At 44.8% G+C, this 25,585-nt stretch overlaps 1 protein-coding gene across 1 annotated transcript in view; it reads left to right on the forward strand.

The window, feature by feature from the left end:
- USP30 (ubiquitin specific peptidase 30) overlaps positions 1-25,585 on the forward strand; it is a 446,442-nt gene that overhangs the window by 150,824 nt on the left and 270,033 nt on the right. The window contains exons 7-8 of the mRNA XM_086943095.1: positions 817-911; positions 18,997-19,056. Of these exons, the coding sequence (XP_086799221.1) occupies positions 817-911; positions 18,997-19,056 (155 nt within the window). The remainder of the gene's footprint in view (positions 1-816; positions 912-18,996; positions 19,057-25,585) is intronic.

Here is a 25,585-nt window from a genome sequence, read left to right on the forward strand (position 1 = left end):
CCCCGCCTACAGAACTCGCGGGGGGTGTAGTATTCCAAAGCGTATGACACCTTACACAACATGTTTTGATAAAACCAAACCAAAGTTAGCCTTAACCGCGAGGATTATAATGCACTTAAGAGTATATGGTATGGCTATATCATAGAATAGCTATAAGGACATGGTTCCGAAAGCTGCAGACAAGCTCAGCTCATGCTAGAGCACCATCTCACATAAAACCAACCACTCTGCCTTCAGTATTGTCAAGGCTTGCCATAGGAGTGACTTATAGGTATATATGTGTCTATATATAATGGTAGGTATAGGAATACTATACCTAAGCAAGGGGTGATTACACAACCTTGCCCCAGCTGAGTGATCAGCCAGTTGTGTCATTTTGGATGGCCAGCCAGGGGTGGCATAATGCATGCTGCAGCCCCTGGTAGCCCTTGGATGCACCTATGCCCCCTGTACCTATGGTACACTATACAGGGGCTCATAAGGTGACCCAATATCCAATTGAAGATGTTGCTAAAGTACATGGAGTCTATTTTACAGTGAGAGCAGATAGCCTGGGGCCCTGATTAGCAGGATCCCAGGCCAACTAGTCGAAAACCAGCTAAACACTAGGCAAAAAGTTGGGGTAACCATATAGTCAGATATCCACCTTCCTACACCTTTATCCCCCACCCATGCTTCTCTTCATGTTTGCAGACTTACTATACTCTGTATCACAGGAAATATGTGTTTATTTAGACAATTTTTTCCTAATGGTGCACTGCACCAAACACTTACAAAAGTGTTTTGTGTGACTTTTCAAAAGGATCTCTATTTTAGGGTCCCCGCATCCCATGCCAAGCCACTGGAAGTTCCAACATCCCTTTCATGGAAGGCTCACCAATAATATGTTATGCAAACGCTGTGAACATCAGGTAAGACTATGATTTTATCATGTAAATAAATTAAGGTTTAGCTTTACCAATCGTATTCACGTTTGCTGTAAATGGGCTTCCAGGGTTTTTTGATTGTCATTATAAGTTGGGAACGTAGTAGTCTTAAGTTTAGGGTCCTTCATTTTAACCAATCATTCCTTTAAACTCAATTGGCTATTGCTTTTACGCAAACTGTGTTCTCTCAAATAATCTTTGTATATAATGGAAAATTGGGGCAAGAATTAGAATTGTTTGGTTTTCCTTTTATTATTTATACAGTCTCCATTCCTAAAGACGTAGGATTTAATAGATTTCTTCTGTCTGAGATCAGTTGCTCTGTTTTAGCCCAAAGCAAAGTAGATTTTCCTCTACCAGAAGGCATGAATATTCCTATTTCTGCTGAAGGATAAGTAAAGTAATTTTATACAGTTCTCCCCTATTCTCCTCCCCAAACAGACATTTGATATTTGACCTTTGGAGTTTTGAAAACCTGTTGATCAGTTATACCTACTCTGCTTTAACCAGATCACGTTTTTACTCAATAAAATTGGTCTAACTGACACTTTGGTAGGTCACCTCTATCTGTGTTAAAACATTTGTTATGGGTGCAAAACGTCTTATATTGTCGTGGTACCTGCTGGCACTCAAATTTCTTCAGCTTAGATTTTCTCCTAGCAGTGTCAAAGCAGTCTATAAATAACGAAGGGACCAATAAAGAGTTTGGCAGATTGGGTACTCTACAGCAAACAAGATTGAGTACCTTGTCCGCCAAACCCAAGGTCTGCCTGCCTTATATTGAAATTCAGCATTACTGCTCCTTGGCAACCTGGTACTCTGCGCCAGCACCCGGTTGGTGCGAGAGCTCATGAAAGGTGCATCTATCTAGGAGTTTGATAAGTCATAAAATCTATCTCACATAATACACATCAATCAGACACTGTGCTTACCACTGGGTTAACGTTATCTTAAAGTGCTATCTCAGACTCCGAGGCCCTTGTGTATGAAGACCGCATGAATGAGCTAGTGCACGCTGATGACTGGCTCCTATATCTCTTTCCCTTTCCACCTTTGTGTCTCCATGACAAGTGTTACTTAGTTAGCACCTTCTTTTGGAGAGCAGGTGGATGTACTCGGATTCAGCAATTCTTCTGTCCTTTTGCCAAGCTTGACAGAGAAGCAATTGTGTGGGTGCTTAGGTATCATATGGGGTACACAGTGCTTAATTTATAAAAGAATCCGTGCCAGAGCCCAAAGTTTTGCTCAGAAGTCTGCAGCCGTTGCTATTGAAAGGCTGAGGTGCGGAACGCAAAGGCTGCCTAGTCTTGATTCCACCTCATAACTCTTTAATCCATCATCATATGGGGTACCCAGTGCTTAATTTATAAAAGAATCCGTGCCAGAGCCCAAAGTTTTGCTCAGAAGTCTGCAGCCGTTGCTATTGAAAGGCTGAGGTGCGGAACGCAAAGGCTGCCTAGTCTTGATTCCACCTCATAACTCTTTAATCCATCACCAGACACTCCCTGCCATTTTCCCACTCTTTTAGGTTTCTCACATCACATTTTTCCTCTTTCTTTTCCTCTCTTTCCATGTTTGTTTTCTCTCTGGGTCAAAGTCTGATGAAGAAAATATAAGCGCAGATCCTAAAAAAACAATGGCGGGCCGCAGCGGGGTTCGCCAACCCCGATACATCCAACAACAGTCGCCTTTGAAGTAATATAGACAACACGCTGAGGCCCGGATATGCTCCTTAGTGAGTTTTATTGGCAGAATCACCCAACGTGTTTCGCAGCGTCCGCTGCTTGTTCACGAGTACGGGTGTGAAACCACATCAATAAAGTTATATCATCACAAAACATCACGTGACATTCCTTTTTCATTTACATTGAAAAAAGAATTCATACAATTCAAGTTGCAATCTTAAAGCGGTCAGTAGATTTTCATATTCGTTAACGAGCAAAAAATCAATTCATTTCTATTCATATATAATAAATGTACATCGCCTGCTAAATTGCAGTATAACCAATAGGTATCAATTTAAACCACAAATAACCATAGAGAGACACTAAAAAAGAAAAAGGGAAAAATTAGTATCGCCATCAAATGTTCGACATGTGTCGCTGACAAAGACTTTCGCTCTTTAACCTTCATATATTCATTCCATCAGACCGCCAGTAATCTAAAATTTAAAAGAGAAAATGCACTGATTAAAACATATATAGTGAATATATTGATAACATACACACCCCAATAATGGATAAAGAAGTGCTAATACAAAATAAGCTAAAATATTTCATGAACCAATCTTAAAATTGACAAACAGTTCCACCTAGATAACGCCCAAGTGTACGGCAAGTGCCTTATCTCCATTGTGGCCTGATGGTTGCAGAGTATGATACTTGATTATCATTTTTGATTCTAACCGTCTGAGTTCTTTTAATCTATCACCACCCCTTTCCCTTTTGGGGATGCAATCCAAGACGATAAATGATAACAGACTTGTGTTTTGTCTGTGTTCTGCAAAAAAGTGGCGTGCAATAGGGTATTGCTTATCATGATGGGTTATTGCCCTCAGTTGCTCCAATACCCTCTTCTTGGCCTTGTGAATGGTACTACCAATATAGTACTTATTAGATGGGCATCTGAGGGCGTAGACTGCATATTCTGTGTCGCAGGATAGATGTTTAGTGATTCTGAAGGTGCCCGCTTCCACAGATAGTTTACCACCTTACAACTGGAGCTGTACTTACAGGCCTTGCACCTGCCACATACATAGAACCCTTGTGCAGCCCCAGTTTGTTTTTTAGTAACTTTAGGTAGTAAGGCGGGACACATCCTATCGTTGAAGGACTGTGCCTTTCTAGAAGTAATCTGAGGGGAATCACTGATGCATTTTCCAAGGTCGGAACCAGTTTGCAAAGTGCTCCAATGTTTTTTAAGGCATTTTGTCTGGTCATACCATGTGTTACTAAATGTTGTAATGAACCTAATTTTGTCCATTTCTGAGTTTTCAATTGTTTTATCTTTTATTTGTAGTAGATCCTCTCTACTTCTAGCCCCGGCCTTTCTACAAGCTGTCGTTATACAAGCCCCTCTGTAACCTCTTTCCTTTTCCATAGTGTAACCTTCCAGGGTGCTGCAGTGTCTCTTAGCCTGTAACAACTCCCCATACGGGATGCTCTGTATCAAGTTTTCAGGGTGGCAACTGTGAGCATGTAACATGCTATTCCCTGCTGTATTTTTGCGGTATAGAATGGTTTCAAGGTTACCATTAATCATTTCCAACATCACATCCAAGAATTCCATTTTCGTAGAACTCAATTGGCATGTAAAAGATAAATTCAAGTCTTTGTTATCCAGTATTATGGGTATCTTTCATAGATTCACATGCCTGAATCATTCCCCGTCGTCGGGGTAGGAGTCCCCGGTAAATAACAATAGTAATGTCACATAGACATATACTTAGTACTAGGCCAGTGGCCTCACATTAGTAGCCTATCTAGGTCCTTATGTAAAAAGGACCAAACTTTGGCCAGGAGCCAATCAGCTACCATCACCCTTCTCACCTTCCTGGAAGGAGCCCTAGTCCCTCAGATTTTCTACCGCACGTCGTGCAGAGGAGTCTCCACTGAGCTCTGCTCAGGTTTTTTCCTATATCTTTGGTTTTTTGACTACTTTTTCTTCAAGTTCAGTTGGAAAAGGAGTATTAGTATTTAATATGTCTACTACTCCTAAAAAAGGTCTTTTTAGGCCATGTGCCTCATGTAGTAAAATGAGGTTACACATAGAGGACAAGCATGAGGACTGTTTGTATTGCCTCTATCCTCAGCATTCTGCCAAGGAATGTAAGATTTGTCGCACTCTCCCGGTCAAGACATTGAAAGACAGGGAAGGGCGACTGCTTCTGTGGCTCCAGAAACTGAGGAACAAGGACCGAGTCTCCTCAGGTGAGAGTGAGTGTTCCTTCAGAAGTTTCCACTCCTCTCCTAAAAGGCCTCGACAGACATCTCCAGGTCAGTCTGCTGTGCCTCCTCACAAGAAGCCGAAATCTGTGGAGGGTCATCCTAAGGTCAAGCCTTCTCTTCAGATGACAGCCTTCAAAAAGCCTGCGGTGGTATCTTCTGGCCTGCCTGTGACGATGTCAACAGTTTCCATTTCGACATCCACGGCGACTACTTTCTCCATGGCTTCCACTGCCACAACGTCGTCGACGATGGGTAGGTCAATACCTTCTGTTATTCCTCTCACAAAACCGCCGAGGACGCTCCCGTCGACGTCTGCTTCATCGTCGACGAAGACAAGGCTTCCAGCGTCTATGAAGAAACCATCGTCGAGTTCATCGTCGACGAGGACTTCGTCGTCGTCGAAGCCACCGTCGACGAAGACACCGTCGACATCGGGACCGTCGACGAAGACTTCCTCGTCAACGACGAATGCACCGTCGACGACGGCTCCGTCGACGAGGACACCGTCGACGACGACACCGTCGACGAGGACTCCGTCGACGAGGGCACCGTCGACGACAACAGCACCGTCGACGACGACACCGTCGACGACGACACCGTCGACGAGGACACCGTCGACGAGCACACCGTCGACGAGGACACTGTCGACGACAACACCGTCGACGACGACACCGTCGACGACGACTCCATCGTCGTCGAGCCCGTCGACGAGGACACCGTCGACGAAGCCGTCGTCGTCGTTGATTTCTGCAGTGTCGACGCCGCCGTCGACGAGGGCATTGTCGTCGACGAGGACATCATCGACGTCGATGCAGTCGACGATGAGAATGTATGATAACATGTCAACTATTGTAGACGCTCCATCAGACGCTACAATGAATCTACAATCAAAGGGCTCTCCGTCACTGAAGTATTCCTATACCCATTTTAAGATGTCATCATGCATGGTGACACCAGAGATGACTTCACCTAGCAAAGTCCAGCAACTGCTGCCAACGCAATTTCTGGAGGCAGAAGACCCTGACGTGGAGAACATGTTTCCCATAGCATCCAGTCCCTCTCATCTTAACATTAAGGTTCATGAGAGTTCAGACTGTGAAGATCTCGAAGAGGTGACAATTCAAGAAGAAGTTCGGCAGCATACCACTGTTCAGCCTATGGTATGCCTCCCGGCTTCAATTGTCTCTGACCTACAGTTTCTGATTTCAGACTATAAACAAAGATTTCCGTCTTCTGCTCCTGCTTCAGGAGTGCCAGCACAGCAGGAAGCTCCAACACCTCAACGTCGCCAGCGACCACCTCCGCTGGTTGTGCATCCTGAGCATGAGAAATTGCCTCCTCAAATTTCTTCTGATGAGGATGAATATGAGGAAGAAGTGAGACATGATGAAGTCCAAGATGAGGAAGGTGAAATACATGATGAGGATTCTGATGATAACAACAACCAGGATCCGGCATCCCCAGAGCAAGTACAGGATGATTCTCCCCCTGAAGATTTAGGGGGATTCCATAATATAGTAGGGAGAGCGGCTGCGAGATTCAACATCCAAATAGCTTCGGAAACGCAGGACTGTTTCCTCCATGACTTTAAGGAATCCTTCAAAAGATCTGTTCGATCCATCCCAGTAATCGATTATATATGGGAGCAAGGACTTAAAATTATGAAAAATCCTTCCTCACTCATTCCAGTGCCGGCTAGACTTGAAAGGAAGTACAAAGCCCCAGACACTGCTCCCGCATGCTTAACTGGCCAGACTAAACCGGACTCAGTTATATCACAGGCCGCTCAGCAGAAGTCTAGCAACCCGTCAGCGGCAATAACAGCGCCTCCTGATAAAGAGGGGAGAAAACTTGATGCCATCGGCAAAAGATTTTCTTCTATGTCCGCCCTATCAGTCAGGGCTGCAAATTCTCTAGCATTACTAGGTCGCTACAATCGACAGATATGGGCAGATATAGCTCCATATCTAGAGGCAATCCCAGAAGACCAGAAAGAAGAGGTTAAGAAAATTTTGCTGGAGGGCGAACGCTCTGCCTCAGAGATGATCGATGTGGCCTTAGATATCGCTTCCACAGGATTTCGTCAACTGGCAGGAGCAGCGGTTTTGAGACGCCAGGGCTGGCTAAAAGCCACAGCATTCCGGCCTGATGTGCAAGCCAAAGTTCTAGACATGCCATTTGATGGCGAACTGCTCTTCGGTGAACATATCGATGATATGCTGCAAGGTATTAAGAAGGATACCGACACGGCGAAAGCCTTAGGCACCCTACAATACAAAACTAATTCCTTTCGAGGATCCAGAGGTAGAGGGCAGCAGAATAGGGGCAGCTATCAAGGTTACAAGTCCGCTTATAACTCTTCTCAGCAGTACAAGCCTCAATATCAGCAGAGACAGCAACAAGGACGAGCTTCCTACAACAAGTCGTCCTTTCGAGGGAAAGGAGGAAAGAAGGATAATTACAGACGCCAATGACTGCTTTCTCCAGCATACCTCCACCTCTTCTCCACAATTCGCAGTTGGAGGAAAAATTACCAACTTCCTTCACAATTGGAAACAAATTACAACAGATCGTTGGGTGCTGCAGTTAGTTCGCTTCGGACACACTTTGGAGTTTGTGGAACATCCTCCTCCGAACCCACCATGTCCTATGCAGCACAAGAATCTACGCCTACTTCAACAGGAGCTCTCTCTAATGCTCCAGAAAAGAGCAGTGGAGAGAGTTCCTCGAGGTCAGAAGGGGAGAGGATTCTATTCCCGATTCTTCCTGGTCAGAAAAAAGGAGAAGAAGCAATGGAGACCAATACTGGATCTGAGAAACCTAAATATATACCTCAAGAAGCAGTCCTTCCGTATGGTTACCCTCCAGGAGGTATTACACCTACTCAATCCAAAAGACTATATGGTATCCTTAGACCTCCAGGATGCCTATTTTCATGTCCTCATTCACAAGAGTCATCGACAATTTCTGAGGTTTGCAGTGGCAGGCAGGCACTACCAGTTCAGGGTTTTACCATTCGGCCTGAAGTCAGCTCCACGCATCTTCACGAAGTGTCTGTCACCAGTAGCGGCATACCTTCGCCAGCATCATCACCAAGTCTTTCCCTACCTAGACGACTGGCTCATCAAAGCTCCGACTCGGATAGGCGCAGCCAAGTCCTCTTCGGCCTGCCTTCATCTATTCAAAAATCTGGGCTTAACACTCAACCAGGAAAAGTCAACTCTCCAACCGTCACAACGTCTCAATTTCCTGGGAGCAACGTTGGATACACAACAAGAGAAAGCCTTTCCTTCCAGAGAACGTCAGGTCAAGCTGAAGACTCTGGCTGTCCACATTCAGGCCAAGCAGAGAGTCAAAGTTCGACTATTCAAATCATTGCTAGGAATGATGTCTTCCAACATTTTTCTCATTCCTCACTGTCGCCTACACATGCGGCCTCTACAGGAAGCCTTAACAAATCAGTGGATCCAATCTACAGGGTCTTTCGACGACTGGATCAGGATCACTCAGGTCATGAAGAAAGCTCTGAGATGGTGGCTTCTGGGCGACAACTTAAACAAGGGTCTCCCTTTTCTTCTCCCAGTCTCTCCTCATGTGATAACCACAGACGCTTCACTGGAAGGATGGGGGGCGTTCCTACAGGAACTGCAAGTACACGGTCAATGGTCAGTGGCAGAAAAACAACTCCACATCAATCTGCTGGAATTGAGAGCAGTGCGCCTGGCACTTCGAGCATTTCTGCCCCGTATCAGGAACTCCCCAGTGCTTGTGAGGACGGACAACACCACCACAATGCACTACCTGAACAAGCAGGGGGGTACTCGATCCAGGACGTTGTCTCGAGAATCTCAGCAAATCTGGATCTGGCTGGTACAACACGACATTTCTCTGCGGGCAGAGTATGTCCCAGGAGTAGACAACACCCTGGCAGACTCGCTAAGCAGACAGCGTTCACTTTGCCACGAGTGGGAGCTCGACCAGCAGACGCTCGACTCGGTGTTCTCCCGTTGGGGCAAACCTCACCTGGATCTCTTTGCGACGAAAGTGAACGCGAAATGCCAACATTACGCAAGCTGGCTTCCCCAGAAAAGGTCCCTAGGGAATGCCTTTTCGATGACATGGTGCAATGTCTTTGCTTACGCTTTTCCACCGTTTCCCCTGATCCCCAGGGTTCTGCGGAAACTGAAAGCAGAGAGTTGTACCATGATCCTGATAGCCCCAGCGTGGCCGCGCCAACACTGGTATACGGAGCTACACCTTCTATCGCTGGAACCTCCAATTCTATTCAGGACATGCCCACATCTCCTCACAATGAACCAGGGACAAGTCCAGCATCCGGATCCAACATCTCTAAAATTATCAGCTTGGCTCCTGAGTTCAGAGAGTTCCAGGATTTAGATATTCCACAGGAATGCAGGGTCGTCTTAGCCCGGGCTCGGGCTGAAAGTACTAATAAGACGTATTCCCTCAAGTGGAAAAGGTTCTGTTTGTGGTGTAGAGCTCAGAATTTGCATCCGTTCACTTCTACTCCAGCACAAATTCTGCCCTACTTGCTCCACTTAGCCAATTCTGGACTGGCACACGCTTCAATAAAGGTCCACCTGGCGGCCATCTCCAGGTTCAGACGATCTTCGTGTGGAGCTTCGTTATGGACCAACAGACTAATCAAACAGTTTCTGAAGGGATTATTCAGATCTTTCCCTCCAGTTAGAGCACCTCCACCTACATGGCAACTAAATGTGGTACTAACTCAACTAATGAAACACCCGTTTGAGCCAATCCACAGAGCAGATCTAAAATATTTGTCATGGAAGACAGCTCTATTGCTGGCGCTCACGTCGGCAAGGAGAGTGAGTGAACTGCAGGCTTTTTCTGTGCAAGACCCCTTCATCCAGTTCAAGAACGACAGGGTCATTCTACGGACTAACCCTAAGTTTATACCGAAGGTTCCGTCCTCTTTCCATCTCAACGAACCTATTGTCCTACGATCTTTCTTCCCGAATCCATCATCTGCGGCTGAAAGATCTCTTCACTCTTTGGACCTCAAACGATGTCTCAAATTTTACCTTCACAGGACGGAGCAATTTCGAAAGTCCAACCAATTGTTTGTTGCATTTAGCAGACCCAGGAAAGGCTTAGCTTTAACAAAACAGAGCATTTCCAGATGGATTTCAGCGGCCATCGCCTTCTGTCACCAACAGGCGGGCCACCCTCTGCCTTCAAAAGTACGAGCACACTCCACTAGAGCGGTTTCCACCTCCTTGGCGCTCTTTGCTGGGGTATCCATTGTCGACATTTGCAGAGCGGCGACATGGAAGACACCACATACGTTCACCAAGCACTACTGCTTGGACTCTGAACTTATGAAGGATGCTGCAGTGGGGCAGGCTGTCCTACGTCATCTATTTCATTAGTGGTGAGCCTTCTTCCTATCATCCCACCTTCCAGGTAATTTATCGCACATTTCTTATCAGGTTGTGAGTATCATGTAAACTGTGTAACAACTTGTGATAAGATTACTATGTCTTTACGAATGTATTATGCGAAATGTGCTCATTATTGCTTGCTATTCTGATTCAGGCATGTGAATCTATGAAAGATACCCATAATACTGGATAAGAAATGCGTTACTTACCTGTAACAGCAGTTATCCAGTATTGGTATCTTTCATAGATTCACATGCAACCCACCCGCCTCCCCTGGAAGGGCTCACCTTCTCCCTCTCAGTAGGTACTACTTAGCACTGTGCTTACGAAAATCTGAGGGACTAGGGCTCCTTCCAGGAAGGTGAGAAGGGTGATGGTAGCTGATTGGCTCCTGGCCAAAGTTTGGTCCTTTTTACATAAGGACCTAGATAGGCTACTAATGTGAGGCCACTGGCCTAGTACTAAGTATATGTCTATGTGACATTACTATTGTTATTTACCGGGGACTCCTACCCCGACGACGGGGAATGATTCAGGCATGTGAATCTATGAAAGATACCAATACTGGATAACTGCTGTTACAGGTAAGTAACGCATTTCTTATTTAGTACAGCTACAAATTCATTAGCTTCACTCTGTGTGCCCACCCATATACAAAAAACATTGTCAATATATCTTGACCAGACCTTCACATGTCTTTGATACAGTTCCAAGACCCGGACCACCTGCTCCTCCCACCAGCCTAGGTATAAACACGCAAAGCTGGGGGTGAAGCAGGTTCCCATTGCTGTTCCAAGAACTTGGCGATAGATCTGGTTATTAAAGATAAAGAAATTATTGGTAAGGCATGTAAACATCATATCGCTAAACATTTCTGAGTGTAACAGATATGATAATGATCTCTCTCTCAGGAAATATCCGCAAGCCTCAATTCCCAACTCGTGTGGAATGCTAGTGTATAGACTATTTACGTCCAGACACATCATCATACAATTCTCATCCATTCCACATTGTGTATTGAGCGCAGGAGATCCCCCGTATCCTTGATAAGACAGCAACTTCCTGACTGAGGGCTGGAGGAAGTGGTCCACATACCTGGAAGTATTCTCTAATGCACTTCCCCTTGAGGAGACAATAGGCCTTCCTGGAGGATTTTCACTTTTTTTGTGGACTTTCGGTAGCAAGTACAAAACCGGTATTTTTGAGGAATTTACAATAGAGGAAGCTGTATTCGTCCTGTTCTAATAGGCCCCTTTCTTTCCATTCCCAGAGCTTTGACTGATCTTCTTTGTTGGTAAACTCATACTTGGTTCTAGTACTAATTTCATACTGGGTGTTGTCATTGAGTTGCCTTAGACCTTCATCCACGTATCTATCTCTTGACCAAACCACCACATTACCGCCCTTATCGGACTTCCTAATATCTATGGTGGTATCATTTTTGAGTGTTTTAAAAGCAGGACTTCGTTGAGTTGTAAGATTATTTTGACCCGGACGTGGAATATGAACCAATTTTTTAAAACCCTTGACAACACCTTTTTCGAAAATGTCTAGAGCTTCATTGTAGATTTGTGGCAGGAAAATAGATTTAGGTTTGAAGTGACTTTTTCACCTCAAAGCCAATCTTATATTATCAATAATCAGATTGAGATAGGGGTCCGGATTAAAATCTTGTTGACCCCCCAATTCATTAACAGCATGTAACATTTCTATATCCTCAATACAAAGGGTTACTTACAACACTGTAAATGTCACTTGTAGTCGCACACCATTTCCGCAGTCTTAATTTCCTAGTAAATTGAAATAAATCAATTCTTGCCTGGGTATAATCAAATTCACTTGTAGGACAAAAAGTAAGTCCTAATGATAACACCTGAGGTCCGTTCCGATAAAATGATCACTGTTTTCTCAATCAGTTTGATTTTCTCCATTCCTTGGATTTTTTCTGCCACCTTGTCCTAGATCCTATGGGGCTGGCCATTGCTCCTTTTGGTGTTTCTTGTAGTCTTCCGTCGCCTCTGCGACCACAACCTTGACCTCGCTGATTGCTGCTTCCTGGATTGTTCTGAACAGCAAGCCTGTCTTGCGCCATCAACGAAATCTCCTTTAAAATTCTGTCTTTTACTGACAGATCAGACACCGATTCTCCACCACTTGCAGTGGCTTCTGGTTCTGGACTTTTTGTTGGGTCCAACACAGTCACATTCGAATCTGATCTTTCTTGAATAGTTGAGGCCAACCCTGTTTTTGATGGCCCACCTTGTCCTCGGAGAGGATCATATTTTTTGGCAAACGTTAAAATTTGCCCTTTTTCATAATCTCTTGGGCCCCATGTGATCCCAAGAGGTTTCAAACATTTCGGAGCTTTAGGAATAGCTGTGTTTGTAAGAAAGATACCGGGAGAATTCATTCCGTAGCCCACTGGGGCTGAATCAAGTTGAAAATAGACATGGAATTCAACTGAACCCACTGGGGCTTTATAATATCAAACTACAGGCACCAGCATGCTTTAAACCGGAAACGCACCTGCAAGGTGCACTGGGTATGTTTAAAATGCGTGCATGCAGCCAATGGTGCTGTTGAAGACTGCAGTTATATCTGATGCCTCTCTCTGATGAAGGAGCCAGCACGCTCTGAAACGCGTAAGAGACTATAAAATATGGAATGTGATTGCCGGTTTAAAATTAAAAGCTTTGATTAAGCACACGGATGTTTGGAGGTGTCCTTGCTTTTGGGCAACTTTTTTTGTGGATATATAATATATCTATATCTATATATATATCTATATATATATATATCTCTATCTCTATCTCTATCTCTATCTCTATCTCTCTCTCTCTCTCTCTCTCTCTCTCTATCTCTATCTCTATCTCTATCTCTATCTCTATCTCTCTATCTCTCTATCTCTCTATCTCTCTATCTCTCTATCTCTCTATCTCTCTATCTCTCTATCTCTCTATCTCTCTATCTCTCTATCTCTCTATCTCTCTATCTCTCTATCTCTCTATCTATCCCAAATTCCTCATCTCGCTCTCCTGTCCCTTGACCGCCCTTATGCGTTTCAGCCTTCCAAAGGCCTTGATCACATGACATATATATATATTTTCACGTTTTTTCAGAGTGATTGAGTGTAAATGTAGAATGTAAGACTTCTCCATTATTATGACTGCTCCAGGTAAGCCAAATACAAAAAGGTCCAAGTGAAACAGGTTTTCATGTATTATGCAAGTGTATGCGTTACAAATGAATTGTAGAGAGAAAACATTATGTTGATGCACTGTCTAAGCACTGAGGATCAGGAAATGTATGATAATTAACGTAATTTATCCACAGTTGAAGAGAGGATTATATGAATGAGATGTGAACTGATGGACAGGTTATCTGGTAGAGACTCTTATCTAGCTGCAGATTCTTTACCTTAAACTTATCCCCTGGCACCAGACTGGATCCGGATATTTTCAAACATCTCTCATTGTAGCGCGCCGGTAGGTGGCATAGTCCGGCTCCATGGCAGTCAGTTCATTTTTGCGACTTTCCAGGCCATGAGCACAGAGCCACGATGAAGACTGACCACTGATGTGAGTTGCTAGGGGCCTTTGTAAGAGGAACCCTCTTTAGTTAATCAGGGGCCAGAGTGGGGAGGATGGGAAGGTTGGTAGGGAATCTGTGGCTAGATAGAGTCTCTAACAGATTAGGTGTTATCAAAGGTAAGTAATTTGTTCATCTGATAGAGACTTCTAGCCAAAGAATCCTTACCTTAGATTAGATATACCCAAGCAAGGCCTTACTGGAGGCAGATGTGCGAGTCCTACTTGGACTAGAAAGTCTTGCAGGACCAAACTGGCAAAATGCCCATCCTGACTATCCTGGCAATAGTGCTTCATGTGCGTGTGCATTGAAGCCCATGTTGCAGCCTGACAGATGTCCAAGACTTGAACTTTACAAGCTAATGCAGTAGGTGCAGCTTTGGCTTTCATAGAACGAGTGCTCAAGCACTCAGGTGGTTGCTTTATGGCCAATCCATTGCAGAGCACTACTCATCAGGAGATGGTTTGTTTCTGCCCAGCCTTTCCTTTCTTGGCACTGAAGTACATTATGAAGAGTTGGTCATCCACCCGGAATTCTTTTGTGAAGTCAGGTTACACCAACAGCAACAATCTTTTTGGATCAAGACGATGGGTCTCTCCTCTTCCTTACAAGGATGAGACGGGGCTAAAATGGTAGGCAGTGTGATTGTTTGGCCTACGTGATAAGGGGTGACTACCTTTACGAGGAATGAGGCACGTGTCCAGAGAATTATTTTTTCAGGATAAAAAGTAGTGTAAGCTGGTCGCACCTAAATAGCCTGCAACTTGTGGACTCTGCTGGCCGATGTAATGGCCCCCAGAAAGACGATCTTGATGATAAATAACAGAAGAGGGCAGTTGTGCAACAGCTCACAAAGTGTGCACATCAGGGAAATGAGGACCAGGTTCAAGTCCCACTGGGACATGATAAATGGCCTGGGGAGAAACGTGTTGCAAACCTTTGAAAAATCTCATCTCAACAGGTGACTTAAATAGAGAAGGTTGGTCCAGCTACTGCAAAAAAGCAGAAATTACTGAAAGTTAGTCCTTAACTGTGCCAGAGCGGTGCCCTGCTAGACCAAAGAAAGAACAAATAATAGGACCTGACATAAGGGAGCAGATAGGGGATCAATGCTTTTTCGATGCACACAAAGCCACAAATTTGTCCCAGTGGCAGGCGTAATCAGATTTGGTGGAGGGACTCCTGGCTGCCAGAATAACATCACAGACTTTGGGAGAAAGGTCAAAAGCCGCACACTGTTGCCACTCATCTCCACACATGAAAGCTGAGTGTGCAGGGTCAGATGCAGAACACTGCAGAACCCTCCCCTATTGCTGCGCCAGAAGATCCTCCCAAAGAGGCAGCTTGACCGGAGGACCGTTGCTTATGCTCAGCAGCTTTGGATACCAGACTCTGTGTCCAATCCGGTGCCACAGGAATGACCTGGGGCTGGCCATTCACGATCTTTTTTCGAACTCTAAGCAGGCGTAGTATTGGTGGAAAGGTGTACCAGAGCCTGGAGGTCCACTCTAGATGAAAAGCTCTCAGAGCGAGAGCCGCCTTGGAAACTCCTCATAACATCAACAATTGTCAATACACACATGCTAATTTACATAAATACACCGCAACAATAGGAATGAACCTATGGAGTAGCAAACGGTCTGCCAAACAGTCTAAACAATATTTGGTACTAAAGGATAACTCATCAATACACAAAACTAGAAATTTGATACTTTTTTTTACATGTATCCAATGTATTCAATACCAATTCTTTTCAAAAATAGGTATATTGTGGCAGCACCGACAGTCTACGCGTTTCGAATTCCAAAGATTGTGGGGATTCTCATCAGGACCATAGAAATCTGAAACAATAAAAGAAACAGAATAGTATCCTTTTCTTCAACAAAAAAGTACCAAGTGACAACCACTATTCTTTAGCTTCAGCTTACCACTCTCAATTTACACCAACAGATGGAAACATGCGTTTTTTCTGTCCCCAAAGGAGTTCTATAGATGTAAGGAAAAAGCAGAAAAAAAGGAAGATATATAATACCACTCCTCCTACTGCATTCATTATTACTCTTTACTACACAGCGCCTTCATCATATCAAAATCAAAATCTTACCTATATAACCTTTTGTGTTTTATGATAGCCACGTGATTATTGGGTTTGCTGGGTCACCATCTAACATCAAAGAGATAAAAGAAGGGTTCCCTTAGTATTCGTTTGTAAATCTATGCCAGGAGGTCCCTATTAGTGAGACAACAGACTATGAAAATCTTACCTCCTTGCGCCAGTCGGCGAGGAGTCCTTGTTAAACAGACCCGGCTCTCAGTATGTTCAATGGTGGGTCTCCGTAGTATAGAACAGGTTAAGAGAAAAGCGCAATCTTGTTAGCGCCATTCCTCTTTCAGAAAACACCCCCTAAAATGTCCCAAAGTTTCCAGGTACCGGTGCTCCTCTTACCGATTTAATCGAGTCTTCAGTCAGAATCTCAAACTCGTTTCAGCCTTGGAAACTCCAGCACACAGAGCTGCTGACATTGATGGTTCTCGGGGGTAGCGAATAGATCTAACAAGGCTCTTCCCACTCTTTAAAGACGCCATTTGTGATCCGCTAGGCATTAACGGTTGAGTTAGTCCATCCTGGCATTTAGAGAGCCTGCCATGTGTTGAGCCACTAGGAAAATGCCCTGGTCCGCCAGCCATGTCCAGAGACGCAGCGCCTCTTCACAAAGGGTCCACAACCCCACCCGCCCTGCTTGTTGTAGTACCACATGGCTCTGGTGTTCTCTGCGACCAGACTCCTTTGATGCATCTGTCACTCCAGTCAATTCTGGCTGGGGAAGGGAAAGGAGTCTGCTGCTAACCCAGTTACAGTTCGTCAGCCACCACTTTAGGTCTTCTACATTTGCCTCCAAGATCTGGACCATGTCTGAGAGATTCCTGTGATGCTGCACCAATTGGAACTTCAGTTTTCACTGCAGAGCTCGCTCATGCTAACTGGCACATGTTACTAACAGGATGGAGGAGGCTGTGAGGCCCAGCAGCCTCATAGTCTGTCTCACTGAAATCCAGAATAGAGGCTGAAACAATGGAATCATAGCCTGAATATCCTGGATTGCCATTCGGGTCCGAAACAGCTCAGATGAAAGGGAGCATCAGAGAGGGAATCAGGCTCATTGACAGTGAACCACAGTGAGTGCAGGAGGTTCACTGTAGTCTGGAGGTGAGTCCCCTTTCAATAGCCAATCGTCGAGGTAGGGGAAGACTGGAACCCCAGACTCAACACCCATGGGTCGATGAGGCTAAAAGGAAGCATAGCAAACTGCAAGTGCTCATAGGCCACCGTGGACCACAGGTAAAGTCTGTGGGCGGGTAGGACGGGAATATAAAACTATGCATCCTTCAAGTCCTGGATCCAGGGTTGACAGAACTTGAGCGAGGATGAGCATTTTGAATACCTCCTGTTTGATGAAGTGATTTGTAAGGCGCGCAGGTCTATTATAGGACAAAGGCCTTTGTCCTTCTTGGGCACCAGAAAGCGAGAATAGCAACCACTACCTGCAGGAAAGATGGTCGTTCGTCAACCAGTCGTAAGTAGGTGGCATGGGTTGAAGGCCAGCACCAAAGGGGATGGAGTTGCCTTTTCATGCAATCTTTAGTACCCAGTGGTCTGGTGTTATTGACCTGTAGTGGGGCAGGTGATAGCGTATCCTACCCCCTACTGGATGCCCATGATGGTAGGAGGGTAAACTATAGGGGCTTGTAGGCTGTGGCTGCCTGGGATAATGTGGACGAGTGACTTCTGGCTACCTGTCCCAAATGGTCTGTGGTAATGCATCCTCAGCCACGAAAAGGTATGAAAGGTTGCTGGCCATGGTGGCTGAGAAGGTATTTGCTCGATTGGAAACCCCTTCGATGTCCACAAAAGGGGCAAAAGGCAGACTACGGGTGGGGAGGGACCATAAAGAAGCCCAAAGACCTAGCCGTAACCCTGAAATCCTTAAAACACACTAGCGCTGAGTCCACCTTCTCTCCAAAGGGACGGGACCCATCAAAGGACATGTCCTTAAGCAATACTTGGCCATTCCCAGAAAAGCCTCTCAAAAAAGGGAGTTACCCCAGTGCAAACAAAGGGACGGGGTAAACACAAAGCGACCAAAGAAAACAAAATCTAATATCGGAAGAGGAACTACCTCACCATGGACCAAGAGTCTATATCAGTATCCTTTTTGATCTTACGCAAATGTCTACGTGGACCGAAAAAAGATACGGTTGTGCAGAAGAGAAGCATCTCCCATTGCATCATGCTCCGCATTAAGATCTGCTATGCACTGACTAAAAAGCAGCTTCTGAATGGACTGTGTGTTAATTCTGCCAGAGCCAAAGCTGCTACCACTGTGTTGGCATTCGTAGTCCCTTCCCTGGACATCTGCCAGGCGGCTAAGTGGGCAATCTGTCATATGTTCCCGAAACACTATTATTGGACAGTCCGGTTCGCCGAGAGAGGCATTTTGCTCACTTGGTCCTGCAGTACTTTCTGATTGGGTTCATCCACAGGCATGCTTCCTAATAGGTACTGCTTTTCTATCTATTCAAAAGGTGAGGAATCCGCAGCTAGAAGAACAAATTACTTACCTTTAGTAACACTCTTTCTGGTAGTGACTCTACCTGCAGATTCCTCACTGACCTTCCCATCCTCACCATTCTGTGGTTGGCCTTTACCCATTAGTAAGATCCCAAATCCAGTGGTCTGCACTGGGCACACTAATTTGCCTTTGGGGCTCTGTTTCTGGGAGCCTGGACAGTCTCCAAAGCAACTAACGTCAGCAAGCGAGACTCGTGCCTATATAGGCTCTGCATGTCATTTCTGGAGTGGAACAGTGTCAGTGCGAAGTTGCACATTGCCACCTACAGGTGCATATGGGTGCTATTGGAAAGTTGCTGGGTCACGTCTGAAGGCAGACAAATATTAAAAAGAGGAAAGAATCTGCAGCTAGGGTTTCTATCAGAAACAGAGTAATCGAAGGTAAAGTAACTTGTTACTTGAAGTGATAATCTCTGCATGTTCTGAAGCAATACTCTTCTCCGGCACTGCAACATTGATTTTTGTAACTCTTCTTCCAGAGCCCTGTCCGATATGATACATTTGACAGCCTATCATTGAGCATCCCAGGAGCTGTGTGGGTAAGCTCAAAGCCTCCAGGAATTACTTCATCTGTTCTCGTTGTTATTTTATACTTTATTGTTGACATCCATACAGAGAAATTAAGTGATGGGAGTACACACCACATGTACAATTGCTTCAAATAATCATGACTTTCTCTTTCTTTTGGCTGATTATTAATTTTTCCTGTATGATCTTTGTATATGTGGACGCAAAAATAAAGAAAGATCGTTAATCTTGATTCAAACATGGCAGTAGAACTCAGACGTACTTAATTATTGTAAATGTTCAAACATGGCAGTAGAACTCAGACGTACTTAATTATTGTAAAGGTCAAAGTATAGTATCCAAAGGAAACCTATGTATAAGTAATTTGTTCATATAAGCTTGTCAGGTAGTGTAGTATAGTGTCTAAGCCGGTTTTAAAGCATGATACTTGCGTTCTGTTCGAAATGGCACTAACAGAGGTTCCTTAAGGTAAACCTTCTTGTCTGAGGATGCAAATCCCCATGCTCTCTGATCATCAGCTAGATCCTGCATTTTCTTGCTTATTTATTTTTACCTTGTCCTTTTTACCCAATGACCTTGCATGTTTTTTCCCAATGCTGAGATATATAAGTAGACCTACAGAACCTGTAGTTAGCAGTTCCAGCCAGTATTTCCACTTCAGTTATCAGCAATCACAATTTGCTGTGCCCAGAACTGGGGTATACAATTCTGGACCCTGGATTACGTAGGCTGTACATTTGAGTAATTGGTCCCAATTCCATGCCTATTTCCCTACAAAATGTTCTCAGAAACCCAGGAGGGTTTCCAAAGGGCATTCCCCCACCCAATGAAACATGGACTTGGGAGGGTGGTGTCACCCACTCAGGTTATTTTTAACCCAACTCAGAATTAAGGAATTTTTCGACCACTTATGAATCAGCTCTGTATTTTATTGCTTCCCTAGCAGAGTACTAAAGTTTGTAAATGAGGACAAATACGAAAAGTTTACCTACTTTTTAGGACTCTAGTTGTCAGTGAGATAATATTTGCACATGTGGATCTTATTGCCTGCACTTCTTAGAGGGGGTATTATGTGTAGTGCAGTGGTCTAAAACCTGTATTTCACAGGAAACAGTGAAATATGGAAAATATTTCATGGTTCCCTTGGAAATGTTGATTTTGTCATCATAATGACAGTCCCCAAACCACTCTGCCATTGTCGGGTACTATTAAGATAATGGGGCACGAAAGATCAAATTATGTGGGATGGTTATCTAAATAGTGCCCCAAATTTAATTATGCAGTATATTCTGTAGCAGTTTTATCACCAACAATTTGAGCTATAAACAACATATTTTGGACATTTTGGGAAAACCGTGAATCTGTAATCACACGGTCATGACTGCAGGCAAAAAAATCACAGAAATCTCCTATACCCCATATGACTCTCCATTGCTTTAGCAACAATTTATGAATGAAAGTTAAAGAAAGCCTAAACATTATAATTTCGATCAGTGCCTATTGTGAATAGCGGTTTGATAAAAAACAACAGATTTTTCAGGCTAACTACCCATAAATAGACATGTAATATAAAAAATACATAACAGATAACATTTTGTATTGTCATATATTGCCATCTTGGAGTTCTGCAAATATTTACAAATCACTTTGCTTTTGGTCACCAGACCCTCTCAATGGCAATATTGAACCATATTGCACCGTTTGGCTTTATATATGCGTGTATATATTCACTGAAAAAAGTGATGGTTCTGGCTCCAATGCAGCCGCCTCTGGGTAGTTAGTTAGGATTGTGTTTCCTTAGGAAATGCATTTTTTTGTGTTGCTTATAACTCTGGCGCCTTTTGACGAATCTCCACGAAGCTTTCCAAAAAAGTGCTCTTTCTTGTCTAATTTGTGCATGGATAATGTTGGGGTGATCCACCAAGCAGGGTCCGAGAAAAAAAAACGGGGTCCCAAAATGCAAAATCCCTGTCCATTTTCCATAGACTTCTTTAGGCAGCACAACCACAAAAACTACTGAATGAAGTTACACCAAATTTAACAGGAAGCTGGATCTTGGTCCGTAACTTGAGCTTTTTGTGATTTGGTTTAAGTCCAATCAATAGTTTTTGAGAAATTAAAGGTTTCAAAATATTTGATTATCGGGATGGGTGGGTACGAGGGACTCTTGCGAGAGTCCCTCAAGTCCAGTTTTAAAAAATAGAGCATTCAGATTGGCCCAGAGATCTTTTTCACCCCCCCAGCCAAAATGAAGAGAATAAACAGCAATCACAGCAAGGAAAAAATTGTTATCCACCATTCATTTTATAGTATGGGGAGGGTGACTTCACTGAGGCTCCCTTCCTCAGCCCATTTTTGGGCCCCAGGTACCCCATCCCCAGGAACAAAATGCGATAACATGGGGGAAAGGGGCCCCAAACCCCGAGCTTTTCTAGGCCCCAAGGACCCATCCCCAGGGCCGATAACTTTTAAAAAAAATTTCAAGGGAGGGGGGCTGTGCGGCCCCCTACTCTCCTAATCCTTTAAGGCCCTGGGCATCCCATCAACTGGAGCCGTTTGGTTAAGAAGAAAAACTGTACGGGCCGCATATCGTGCCTTTTACTGTAATGTGACAACTGTCCTACCTATTTCATAAGCTTTTATAATCTATTAATGTTGACTGGATGATGATGATGAATGTCTATAACTCAAAAATGCATCTCGCCAGGGGCGAGGTTGCAATACGCCCAGCTGAGACACTGGGTAGCCGAGGATGAAACGTACCAGGCGGCTACGCGCGCCTTCACCCCATTTGAGCGGCTTGGCCCGCTACTTTGTCGACTCAAGGGCTTAATCTCCAGGATCTACCAGATTCTGTAACACCCAACAACATTGCCCTCGCACCCATATCAGCAACGTTGGCAGTCAATATCAGGTGCGGACATTGCCCCTGATCAGTGGTGTCGCCTGTGGCGGGATATCCCCAAAGTGTAGCATCTCGCAGCGGGAAAATGCCTATAAGCTCATGACCCAGTGGTACTACACGCCTCAGCGCCTACACAAGATGTTCCCTGCTTCCTCACCTACATGCTGGAGATGCCGGTCTGCAACGGGGAATTTTATTCATATCTGGTGGGCATGCCCGACGTTGACCCTATTCTGGAAGGAGGTCCTCAGCCACATCAGGGGGGTGTTGGGGTTCCCACTGTCTGAAGCCACAAGCACACTCCTACTAGGTATTAAGCCTGTTGGCCTTAGGGCACTGACTCGGAGCGATTGAACTTTGGCGCTTCAAATGCTGGGGGCGGCCGAGCAGCTTATAGCCTTGTACTGGAAAAAGCCTGAAGCCCCTCCAATCGCAGCCTGGTTCGTGCGCTTATGGCATGTCATTACGATGGAGCTCTTTACAGCTCGGCTGCAAGCCCGGGACACGCGCTTTGGGGTTGTCTGGCGGCCCTTAGTTAAATATTTATGTGCGGTTGAACATGCGCGCCACATGCCTGCCCAGCTCCAGGCGCTGTGTCTCTTTGAGGATGCGGTCGCACCCTCTGATCCAGATAGACTGCTGCCATAGACACCCTCATGTGTTAGGGCCCGGCTGCCGGGCGTGCTAGACTGGGTCTGACGCCCCATAGTCTCCTCCCCCCTGCGCATGCTGCATTTACTTCGGCTGTCTTCTCTTCACTTATTCCTGCTGTTCACTCTTTCCTGCCGCTGCTATCTTCACTATCTTGTAAGGTGTTGGACCCTGTTAATCCGTTTGTTCCATTTTGGCTGGTTGCCTGTTCGTATTTGACCCCAGGGGTCGGACTCCTTCTGCAAGACTGAATGGCCGATGCTTGACATCATATGACGCGGCCGGCCCCCAGGGGTTGTAGGCGAACCGCTGTGTCCAATAGGACTTAATGTGTGCCCTTCTACAGTTATCCTTGCATTTTCTAGTAACGCGGCCGGCCCTGAGTGAGTTGTAGGCTTAACGCTGTGTAACATTCAGTCCTTTGCCTGATGCTTGTTCTAGAAAATAAAAAAGATTTGAAACGAAAAATGCAATAAAGTCTGTGGGGGAAAAAAAGGGAACCCGCCAGGTACCCTTTTCCCCAGTGCCGATTTAAATTTGAGGGTGCAGCCATGCGGCCTCCCTCCCCAAGCATCGCAGAGGACACAGGGCCTCATTCCCCCAGGTCCAAGTTTAAAATTTTTTGATGGTAGCGTATGGCCCCCCCCCACCCCCTCCCTGGGCTGTCTACCGGCCCGAGGACCCTGCTCCCTGGGCCTGATGAGTGGTACAGTGTACTGGGGACCCCATCCCTCTGAACGCTGTTGTGTTCCCTGCCCAGGAGAGAAAGGCAAGGAGTATGATTTTTATTAACTGTCCGCACTTTCCTGGGGGCGGGTGCACAGAATTAAGCTGCTCCCGCCCGGCAGAAGCACATAAGATTGAAACTGGCACCACTGTGGGTCCTGGTTGCGCATCTGGTAGGGGCCCTGTGGCTCCTTCTGCAGCCCCCATTAGTGCACCCACTTAAAAATAACATGTAAATGCTAGTTTCTGCTAGCACCCTGTATGGATGTTGGCTGAGGAACTGGCAGGGATAACCTGGGGGGGGACTTGGGGATAGCCCCCTCCTCCCCTAGAGCCCCCAAGATTTGGACATGTGGTGGATGCCCCAAGAGGTCACCTACTTTAAAAAACAATCTGCCAGCTTCCACTGGCTTCCATTATGGATCCTGACTTGGGAGCTAGCAGTAGCTGTATGGACCTAGGAGCTTCACTCACCCCCTATGGCCATGTTGTGGGTGCCCCAATGGATCCATTAAAAAACTGCAGCAAAAAAGAATAATAAATGAGTACCAGGAGCTGCTCATTTATTATTCACTGCTGAGCAAGTAGCTCAATAATGCCCTATGGCTTTTATATTTTTTCTTCCTGTTGTTGCCTCTAAAAGGAGCAGGGGGCACAACCAACCATTTTGTTTAATGTTGTTGAAACTAGAGGGAGTGCAGAAGCCTCTCGGCAACTTTAAAAACCCCACAAAGAATCCATGTCCCAAGGAGAGTTCAACATATGTTTTTAAAGCAGTCCATGCTCTTCAGCTGGAGTGCAGGGACTCCTTGTGGTGGGTTCTAAGGTTCCGTTTTGTGGCTGGAAAAAATTTGGGTAAAAAAAAGACTCAAAGGCTTGTTGAAGGTTTTTTTTCAGTAAGATTTGATTGAAAATGTTTTATGACAATTACATTTTTAGGTTGAGCGTACCGTTAGCGCACATGCGCTGCTCGCTCTGCAAAGCATGCTATAATAGGGTATGCTGTGGTAGCCAAATCCACTCTCCGCCCATATTTCTCATTAGCTTTGTGTCATTTTCCTTCTTAAATGCTGGCTTCTGATTAGTAAATAGGCTTTTTAGTCCCTCCTTGGTACCGCCTTGTCTCCAATTGTTACCACCCATAAGGACTGGACCTTTTACTGGTATTGCTGCACCGTCTGCTTTATCTTGGCTAACAGCACTATTTTGTTTATTTTTGTTTTATTTGTAGCGCTTTCGGCTTTCAATTTAGCGGCCACGCTTGTTTATTTAATTAATTTACAGCGCAGGCAGCTTTCACTTGTGATTACACGCTTGTTTATTTAAGGGATTTGCAGCACGGTCTGCTCTCTTTAGCGGCCGATCTTGGTTATTTAATTCATTTGCTGTTGTCTTCTGCGTGAGGGGCACAGGCGGGGCTAAAGCCAGGCACGTCATACAAGGCTTGGTTCTGTTGTGGTGAAAGGCAGGCACTTTTACCTAAAAAGCATTTGCCATGCAATAGGTCTCGCTTTTACGTGAGTTTGAGCTATTGACATTGCAAATGACAAAGCCTTTTATTTTTGTTTTCGTTTTTAAAACATAAATAAAAGGCATTGTCATTTGTGGTGAGCAAAAGAATGATCCAATTGAACAAAATAGCTAGTTTTATCTTAAGTACCTATAACTTGTGCCCTAAAGTAACTATATAACTCAAGACTTTGCTGTGCACTGCTAATTACCTCCCATACTCCACTACTCGTGAAATGTTATGTGGTATCATGGATAACATCACTGCAACAATGCACATGGCGAGGGTGTGAGTTCTAGTTGCTTTAGGGCACAAGTTAAAGTTACATGATATAACTTTAACCAGTGAATTTCAGTGGTTTTGTTTGTTTAACATGGTATGTTTAACTGACATTTTCACTTAACTATAACATCCTTTCATTGTAACCTTTGTTCTTTTCTGTGTATACACATATGTGCATGTGGGTGTCATCTATTTGTAGTCTCTTGCATTATGCCACCTATTTCTGAGTAAAATTCCTGGGAAGCAGACTCTCTGATGTGATTAGCTGACTGATTCATTGTCAGCTTTAAGCCTTCCTTATCCAGTGATAGATCTTTCATAGATTGACATGCTTGAATCATCCCTGTTATCAAGGAGGGGTTCTCACAGTACCCTAATAAATATGCAGTACCAAAGCTCAGCTTTAATAACTTGGATGAATCACATTTTTATCCTATCTACATCATTGAAAACAATCCATATTCAG

This window comes from Lissotriton vulgaris, chromosome 11 (assembly GCF_964263255.1).
Source record: "Lissotriton vulgaris chromosome 11, aLisVul1.2, whole genome shotgun sequence".
NCBI classification, from domain to species: Eukaryota; Metazoa; Chordata; class Amphibia; order Caudata; family Salamandridae; genus Lissotriton; species Lissotriton vulgaris.